This window comes from Camponotus floridanus, unplaced genomic scaffold, assembly GCF_003227725.1.
Source record: "Camponotus floridanus strain SB8 unplaced genomic scaffold, Cflo_v7.5 scaffold307, whole genome shotgun sequence".
Lineage (NCBI taxonomy): Eukaryota > Metazoa > Arthropoda > Insecta > Hymenoptera > Formicidae > Camponotus > Camponotus floridanus.
The window spans coordinates 42274-52399 of record NW_020229445.1 but is presented as its reverse complement, the minus strand read 5'-3'; the positions used below and the strand labels follow the sequence as shown (position 1 = coordinate 52399).

Below are 10126 nucleotides of genomic sequence, written 5' to 3'. Positions count from 1 at the left end.
GAATCAAGATTTAATAGATAATACAAAGTTAGAAAACTGGAAGGAATACCAGAATATCTAAAGAAGGGATGGGGGAAGAGCAGGTGGAGGAGGGTGTTAAGGTTTAGATTAGGGAATAAGATAAGAGAAGGTAAATATTGGGAGGAAGAAGGCAAAAGGATTTGTAGGTTATGTGAGAGGCAGATGGAAAGATGGGAACACGTGTGGGAGGGGTGTAGAGTGTGGATGGGGGGGAAAGTTGGCAAGAAGAGGTGGGGTGGATTCTGGGGGAAGAAGGGGAGGGAGAATGGTGTATGAGAAAGAAAAAAAAGTAAGAGGAGACAGTGGAATGAGAGGAGTAAGGGAGGCAGAGGAAGAGAGAGTGAGAGTGAGAGAGAATGAGAGTGAGAGAGAGAGAATAGGGGGAGGGACGACAGAGAAAAATGATAATTTTAAAAGGCAAGAGGAAGCAGAAGTCGTGGACGTGTGTGTGTGGGAAGGAGAGGAGCGATGAGTATGTAAGCGCGTGGCGAAGGCACCTCCCCTCCTCAATCACCGCTTTGCCGCGCGCCGCCATTATATTACAGTCAGACCGCCTTCGCCGTCGTGTGCTTCTAGTCACGCGCATTGGCCGATCTTCTTTATTTAATTTTTCGTTAATTATTGCGACAATCACAAAACAATAAAAGTTCTTCCTTCTTAATTTAAACCAATCTACCTCCTTACTTCGTTAAGATGAAAAATTCCCTGCCACCCTGTGTAGAATTTTTATATAGAATTAAGAATTTATATAGAATTTTTATATAGAATTAAGAAATTATTTCACATTCAAAAATTTAATATTAAATTATTTCACATAACTCGAAAGGTAATTAAATTTTGCAAACAAATATAATCGCAACCATTAGATTTCGCTTCGATTACTTAAACACAAATACTCAAAAATACAAATTAGTATCAATATATCAGCTGTTTACAACCATAAAAAATGGTGTGATATTTTTTAATAATTAAAATTTTCGGAAGGTAAGATTAAAAAATGTTTTTTATGTTTATTCATAAATTTAATATTAATATTAAATAACAAAATCAATTTAGAAATATTCTAGAAATATTTTTCCTACATTAAGATTTATTAAATCGTTCGGAAAAGAAGATAAACATTAGTTTAATTATATCGGCTAAATAATATCGACTGGACTCAGTAAGGTATCTTCTATGTTCTTTCTTATTGCTATAATATTTCTAAGACAAAGTTTGAAATTTGGTCTGGCATCCGCTGTACTCCAGCAACGCAACATCAACTGGTACAACGTTGACGGACAGTTAAGAGACATCGGCAACCTGCCTCCAGCACGAACATAATTTATCACTTCTTCATCAGTCTTGACAATATAAGGTTGCTCACCCAACGATGTAATTTCCCATATTAATACCCCAAATGACCAAACATCGCTTTGAGAAGTAAATATTCCAATCGTCAAAGATTCTGGTGCCATCCAGCGAATAGGAAACAAACCTTCTCCTTTCTGAAATAAGATTTTAACAAAAATTTAATTTTTTGGTCCAAGTTGTTCATTTTTAGAATATGTGTAAAATGAAAAAAACATTCGTTTATCTCTTGCTTTATATAAATACAAACGATTTATATTCTATATTACTTAAAGAAACAATGTATGATATTATTATGATAAGAACTATTTACTATTATGATAAGAAAATGAAAAGTATTTCCAAAAGAATTTATTTTTTAATCACTAATTTTCTTTAATAGTTGTATTTACCGCGCGATAATAATCATCCTTGTAGATATCTCTAGCTAATCCAAAATCTCCAATTTTGATGATACGATTCTCGCGATTTCTCGAAGATACTAAACAATTGCGACACGCTAGATCTCTATGTACGAAACGCAACTCTTCCAAGTAGCAACAACCTCGCGCAACATCTTCGCACATGGCGAGCAAATCCTGCAAACGCAGAGCATACGAATCTGACGGTTGCAAATTTCGACAATCTCTCAAATATTTTAACAGATCACCAGTTTCCATCAATTCCAACACTAGTAACGGAGAATCTCCATCTAAACAAATGGCCAACAATCTTAATATATGTTTGTGTCGAAAATGATTCATAAGCTTGGCTTCCTTTAAAAATTTTTTTTTCTCATTTGAAGAAGCATCTTTTCGAAGCATTTTTATTGCAACGGATATCTCTATGCCGGATCCTTCTAAGTTCTCCACATTTCCTTGAAACACCTGCAAAATATTTCATACAAATTTACATACGTACTTTATTAGAAAATGTATAGTTTAATATCAAATAATATTATATTTTACTTTATATTAATTAATTCAACGAAAAATATATAATAAAGTGCACGTTTGTTGTCTCATCTAAATTTTATATTACTTATAATCTATTATAAAAATTAATGTAATTTATATTATATCTTTATTGGAAAATACATATCTGTTTTGTTGATTCAGAAATTAATTTGAAACATTGTTTTGAAAAAATTAATTTTTACCTTTCCGAATGCGCCGCTACCAAGAAGTTTTGTAAATGTAATCTGTTTACATGCGACTTTAGTTATCGCACATTCATCCGGATTATAATGTAACATAGGACTGTAAATCATATTGAATTGAGTGTTTCGGCAAGGTACTTCATGTAGAATCGCCAATTCTATATCGTTCATCGTTGAAGACAAAAATTGTTCATTATTACCTCTGCGTTGATGATACACTGTTATAAAATTTCGACTTAATTATGTAATAATATGTATTATAAAATCTGTTGTTTCTTAGTAAATTTATTCATTTAGTTTTATATAAGTAAATTACTATTTTCAGTAAATTTTTAGATATTATATCAGATATATATATGTATAATCTATAATTCAAGTCGATTCCTAAATCAAATATACTTACAACGATAAAAGTTGTAGACGCAGATTATAGTAACTATAACGATAAAGCTTAATATCAATAATAAGTAATATTTTTTGGCTATTATTCCAGGAGGTCTCGGAATATCTATATTAAGCAAAAATATAATGTTAATATCTTCGTGTGTGTATGTTTTTACAAATTTATTTTTACTTATAATTTTATTACAAAAATTTAATTTTTTTTAATTATAGGCTTATTCATATTTTAAAAAATTAACACATAATATTATAACATCAATACAGCACAGAATGTTCTAACTACTTTGCAGCAATATGCAATACCACAAATTGCAATGCAACATTACGGAAACATTATAGAAATATAAATTAACAAAGTATGAATTAAACATTAGTAATATGATATTTATATTTTTAAAACATTTTAAAACTATAACACTCTTTAATTTATCTATAAAAATAATGTAATAATATATTTATATATATATATATATATATGTATACAGGGTGAGGCATCTAAAACAGGCCACCTGAATAACTCCGTTGGTAAGCCGAATACAAAAAAATTGTTCAGACGAGAAGAATCAATTGGTGTAAAGAAAACACATAATTGCTTCGAACAAAAAAATGTAATTTCCAATTAACAATTACATTTTTTTGTTCGAAGCAATTATGTGTTTTCTTTACATCAATTGATTCTTCTCATTATTTTGTACATAAAAGTATTAAGGTAAAATAATCGAAAAATGAATATTTTATAAGATATTTTACGGTTTATGTAAAATTAAAAAATGATTTCAAGCCTCATAACTTGGAAAGTATTTAATGAAAACTAACATAATTGTAGTGTTTTGGAAAGCTCTTGAGATGAGCTACAAGAATATGCAAAAGCATATAAGGTGTCCCATTTAAAAAGTTGGAGCTGACCTTCACGTGACCTTCGGGTGGCTCGTCAAGATTAAACTAATGACACTATCATATATCCCCCTTGAAACCATACAACTTTTGTCTGAACAATTTTTTTATATTCGGCTTACCAACGGAGTTATTCAGGTGGCCTGTTTTAGATGCCTCACCCTGTATATGCGATGGATTTTACTTTTTTGCAGAAATCAAATGAAATAATGACATAAAAATATCAGTCGAGTAAATATAATTCTAAGCTAAAGATAAGCATTGCTTTTTTTTAATTAAAATATAGATAACATTTTATAATCAATGTTACAATATATTTTATAATATATTCTCACTTCATGCACGAATATGATATTAATTTTCAAAGATATATCTTTTTATTATATGAAGAATAGATACTATTATATCTATTATATTTTTCTATGCGTTTTTATGTATACTATATTTCACATGCAAATATATATAATTATAACAGATTTTTTAAACTTTTAAATAAAGATATAATAATAATTATTATATAATAATGTAATATTACTATATAATAATAATTTTAAATAAAGATATAATTAGTAATTAGTATAATTAAATCTATAATTAATATGTACAGGGTGTATCAGAGATACCGTATCAGGCTGGTATTTCGAAAAATACGCATTTACTTGAAAAATGTTCCGAACAAAAGTTGTAGGACTTTAAGGGGCGCATTACATAGAATGGTTAGTGTGACCTTGAATAGTGTTGTTAAGGACACGGAAAAATCAATTAAAAGTTTTTAATTTTTTAATTTTACATAAACCGTAAAATATCTTGTGAAATATTCATTTTTCGATTATCTTACTTTAATACTTTTATGTACAAAATAATGAGAGGAATCAATTGGTGTAAAAAACACATAGTTGTTTTAAAAAAAAATATGTAATTGTTAATTGCAAATTACATATTTTTTTCTTAAAAACAACTATGTTTTTTCTTTACATCAATTGATTTCTCTCATTATTTTGTACATAAAATTATTAAGGTAAGATAATCGAAAAATGAATATTTCACAAGATATTTTACGGTTTATGTAAAATTAAGAAATGATTTCAAGCCTCATAACTCGAAAAGTACTCAATGAAGAAATACTTTATTATAGTGTTTTGGAAAGCTCTTGAGGTTAGCTATAAGAATATACAATCAAAAATAGGGGTTTCCATTTAAAAACTTTTAATTGATTTTTCCGTGTCCTTAACAACACTATCCAAGGTCACACTAACCATGCTATGTAATGCACCCCTTAAAGTCCTACAACTTTTGTTCAGAACATTTTTCAAGTAAATGCGTATTTTTCGAAATACCAGCCTGATACGGTCGCTCTGATACACCCTGTATATATATGCGTATAAAGTACCCATTATAAGAGTATAGAGAACATTTAAAAAGTGATTCGTAAGTAAGAGTTCAAAGTAATTTTGTATAAAAATATAATATTTTATGTTATATGATTATGTTTAAATACAATATTGCAATATATTATCTTAGACATGATTATCATAGATATTGCAAATTTGTATTTACATATATGAAGCTTTTTAATTTAATTAAATGTTTTCAAGATATTCAACCATCAAAAGCAAAAATATGGTTGCAATAACATTGCACTCTTTTCTTATATTACACTATAATCTTGCTACAATATTTCATTGCAAAAAGCGGACAACTTAACTTCATCACAATCTTATAACAATAACTCAGCAGGATTTCGCAATCGATTTGCAATATTGCAATGTTTCAATGAAATTATTCTTCAATATATCCATGCAATCTTATTGTACTGTAAAAATATCTTCGTTTGCTTACCAAGTGTTGAAAAAATAAATCTTTCATCAGCCGGCCATATAAAATTTTCCTCATATTCGAGGTATCTCAATATCAAGCGAAACTTGTATAAAGTTCCCGATTGTAAATTTTCGACATGGTATGTTACTTCATTGTTATAATTCATTTCAAAATAATTCATTGTTTGCCACTTTTCTGCTGCAATATCTTTGTACTCTAGTATAAAAAGGATCATCAGATTAATATTTGAGATCCATGAAATGTTCATGCTATTTATGTTGACCCCGCTTAAAGTAATATTGTTTGGTTCTGAGTATATGTGAACGATCTTGTTTAAACTCTCGTTGTAGAAATCGCTGAAATTAATTGGATACACACGCACGTATATCAAGTAATCTTGTACTGATAGCGACAAGTTAATCTTTGTGAAAAATCTGCCGTCTACCATACGTTTCGGCACATTGATAAATTGTTTGCCTTCTTGTTGCGTGCCATTCACTAATGCAACTGACTTCCAATGCACTTCGTAGGTCACGGCCGCGCAGTATACTTTTTTGAGTGGCATCCAATGAATTACTGCTATAGTAGGCGTCAAAGCTAGCACACTTATGTTTTCTGGTGCATTAAGCTTGCCCGAATTAGTTTTTATTGATATCACATTCGAATCGAATGGATTTATTGATAATTGATCAAAGTAAAAATTGCTTAAAGTAAACTTCAACTTGTACTCCGTAAATGGTGTTAAGTTCTGAATCTCGTAATATCGCTCGTATGTCACATATCGCAGCACATTGAATTTCTCAGACTTGTTGAGATTGTTGTATGGACAGCTTACAGAGATAGTATATATAGTAGTTGGTAAATTATACTTTTTGCATCCACTCTTTACAACCGGCTCCGGAAGATTCACAAAGATGCTATTTGCCGTTGCATTCACATTCTCAAAATTGTAAACTTTTTCGTCAGGTGTCAGGCATCTCATTGGAGGATATGGTTGTAAAGATTTATCAAAAGCGTATATTTTAAATATATATTTATATAAGCTTTTTGTTATCTTTTCAATATATTCGGCTGCATTTACACTCTTGAGACTTGCATATTTCTTTTTCAAAGCGTATATATATGGAAGATAATTCAATTTATCATCATTTTCATTGTCTGCTAAAATGTAAATGTTTGTTTTGTCAATCGTTATAGATCGGAAGTAGGTGTCATCAGTTATATGTTTGCTGTTTAAAATCTCATTGCACATAGAAACATTAATGTCTGTTACAATTAGGCAATTTCTATCTAACCAGTAAATTAACGGCTCTTCATTATTCATGTTATCAATTATCAAATCATAAAGAGAATTTATATAATTTAATAGGCAATTGGGTTTATTTATCCGAGCAATTTGCTTGATTTTTCCATCGAGATCATATTGCATCATATTAGATTCTGTATGCGTACTATCGTCTAATAGAGCATATAAAATTCTGAAAAATATGTATTTATTTTACTCATTATAAAACATTATTTTAATAAAAAGAGAAACTTGTATGTAGTAAAAATTCGAAATTCTTATAATTATATAATAACTTATTATATTTTTTACTTATGATCTTAATTATAAGATCATAAGTAAAGTTATAGAAAAATTACAAATTTCGATAAATCTTTAAGAAAAAATTATTTTCTTAGGTGAGCGGTAGTAAACGTACCCCATAGACGGTGATATACGTAAAGTAAAGTCATTAATTTTTGTTTCCAAAAGCTCATCAAATTTAATTATGCCACTTTCCCACATTGTTAAATCGAATTTTACAACATAAGAGGACCATGTATCTTTGATCTCGAAATATAGATTTCTTGTTACCCAGTTAATGCAGAGATTAGATAGATCATTATCAAAGCTAGCTATTTTTGTGACATTATTTTCATTAATCTTCAATGTCATTAGATTTTTTTTGTCAATCCAATAAATTCTATTCTCTTGTATCGAATAAGCGGCATATTCTACTTTTCTGAAAAATAGAGCCAACTATAATTGTATAGTAAAAAATTATAGTTGAGATTTCTAATTTTATAGTTATTACTACTATAATGTTGATAATAATAAACTTGTGCATAATAATAATAACTTTAACTTTATAGTGTTGAACATAATTTATAATAATTAGTGTTGAACATAATTTATAATAATTATAACTATTTATTTTATGAGTATACGTACTCTGATGTTATGAAATTAGTAACGTTTAAATCCACGTCCAATATTTCAATACCTCGATTCGTTGTGAATAATAATTTAGGTATTGGATTTTCATGTGTAGTCGACACATTGATTAAATCCGTGTAAGGATCAGCAACAATTTTAGTATGCGCACGTACTCGAAAATAATATGTCGTGTTAGATGTTAGATTGTGCACCGTGTGCTCCAATTTTGTAGTTGTGATATTTTTATCGTTGCAAGTTTCTTTAAAGTCTTCGAAGATAGAACATTGCACTTGGTACTCTTGTATTATTTCATCGGTAAATTCAGGTTGGTTCCATCTATAAAAAAATTAAATTTTAGCTATCTTATATTTAAGAAAATTGTAACAGAATTAACATATTGATATATTTATGTAGTTGGATTTAAGAAAAAGAGAGAAAAATGAAAGAATACAAACTGAGAATTTAGATTTGTTACCTCAATGTCACAAAAATGTCGTTTACTTTTTCTGCGAATTGACTGTCGAATTGTACAAATGCTCTGAGAGATGTTGGCTTGTTAAATCTGTTTTCTAGAGATTTTGAGATCGTACATATTAATATAGTTATATATAAGATTAAATGGATTATCTGAGTAAATCAGAAAGAAGAATTTAATGTGAAAATAAAGGAAAGAGAAAAAATAAATATAAACTACAGAATATGGAAATTAGCACAATATTGATCTTTAAAAAAATAATGTAAGAATTTTTTGCGTCATTTAAGATTTAGAAAAGTAATTGTTAATTCATGGCAAAAACGAATAAATAACTTTTAATAAAGTGACAAGTACTTTTCGGAAATTTCCTATAACTTAAGAAATCAGAAGAAGTATAATATTTGCGACTGCTTTAAAACAGAGTAACAAATTAATAAAATTAACTTTACCTTAAATTATGACAATTTTTATGTACAATGTTATGTTTGTATTATGCTTTTCTATTTCTTTTTTGAACGGAATTAGAATTTATATTCTTCTCACTATTGGAAGGTATTTTTAGATTTGATTTCAACTCTCTCTTGAATTTAAATTATATTTACATTTTTGCATCATAGATTTTGTTATTAATGTTTTATGCATTTTTTGCAACTTACCGATAGATTCTGGAATGATAGAAATGTTTGCAAGTGTAACTTCATCGACTTCTCGCTCATTTCTCACAGTACTATCAGAATGACTCTGGTCAGATTTGAAATTTAGTATATGATCATCATTTTTCTCGGATATTGAAATATCCTTCATAAAATATAACATACGAAAAGAATTAATTGAGTATCATTGAAGTGGTTGTTTCTGGTGCTTTTAATGCTAAATTATATAAATTATTATATAAAATTAAACGAAAAATTGCCATTCATTTTTTGTTTGCTTAGGTTGCTAATAATACCGGTTTGATATACACCATTCCTAAATGATATAAGTTTAATATAATATAGTTTTATTCATATCGTAAAATCAATTTATTTATCTTTTTTAAGACATCTTGTATATTGAACATAACTCATGTCAAAAAGAAAATTAATCAATAGGTTAACGAGAATCAATAAGGATTCATAACAACTTTTAGCAAGTAGTACAAGCGAAAGTGTAGCCTTTGCAATTATTAAAATATTACAATTTTGTCTAACGATTTGATTTTTTCTCACGATAGGTTAGTTAACTCCTCTCAATTTTACCATAACTTATATTTCTTTTCAAAAATTTACTGATATTACTAAAGTTTTATTAATGTTTGTACTTCAAGAATAAAAAGGTTAAAAATATTGTTTCCTGGAAATGATAGTATAAACCAATAATCCCTCAATAAAAATATGTGGATATAATTGTATATAAATGGATATATGTACAATGAAAATTAATATAAATTCTAGCGATAATTATTGAATATATTGTCGATCGAAATATTAGCGTTAATAGATACAATTTTGAAGAATGTTTGATGAATGATTTTTTTATTAAACAGATTTTTCTAGATATTTTGTAGCTCTAGTCCGTTATATAATTATCCTTAACACAAAGGAATGATACTAACTTTCTAAATTAATTTCATAAAATAAAATCTACATTAATATAAAACTTACTATATATCAATAAATATTATTATAAATATTTAGAAAAATAAAGAAATTTTAAAAATTGAAGAAAAATAACATAAAAATCTGTTGAAGTGCCATCGTATGTATATATTAATGTAGCAGATAAATATAATAGAAGAACAGAAAAATTCATTAATTTTAAAAATTGTTATTTTTAAAATTATTTGTTA

The 10126-nt window shown here is 28.0% G+C and overlaps 2 protein-coding genes across 2 annotated transcripts; both read right to left on the bottom strand.

The window, feature by feature from the left end:
• Nucleotides 1–1132: 1132 nt before the first annotated feature.
• Nucleotides 1133–6635, bottom strand: LOC105255159 (protein sevenless; the record flags this gene model as incomplete). Its single annotated transcript, XM_025410305.1, has 6 exons — nt 1133–1508; nt 1764–2237; nt 2510–2727; nt 2913–3017; nt 5154–5170; nt 5620–6635. Coding segments are annotated over 6 exons (2178 nt in total), but the record flags the coding sequence as incomplete, so codon positions are not given.
• Nucleotides 6636–7074: 439 nt separating this feature from the next.
• Nucleotides 7075–9265, bottom strand: LOC112638476 (proto-oncogene tyrosine-protein kinase ROS-like). Its single transcript, XM_025410304.1, has 6 exons — nt 9248–9265; nt 8955–9096; nt 8299–8392; nt 7839–8159; nt 7327–7629; nt 7075–7081 (listed from the first exon to the last, which is right to left on the bottom strand). The coding sequence occupies exons 1-6, from the start codon at nt 9263–9265 to the stop codon at nt 7075–7077; spliced, it is 885 nt and encodes a 294-aa protein (XP_025266089.1).
• Nucleotides 9266–10126: the final 861 nt, after the last annotated feature.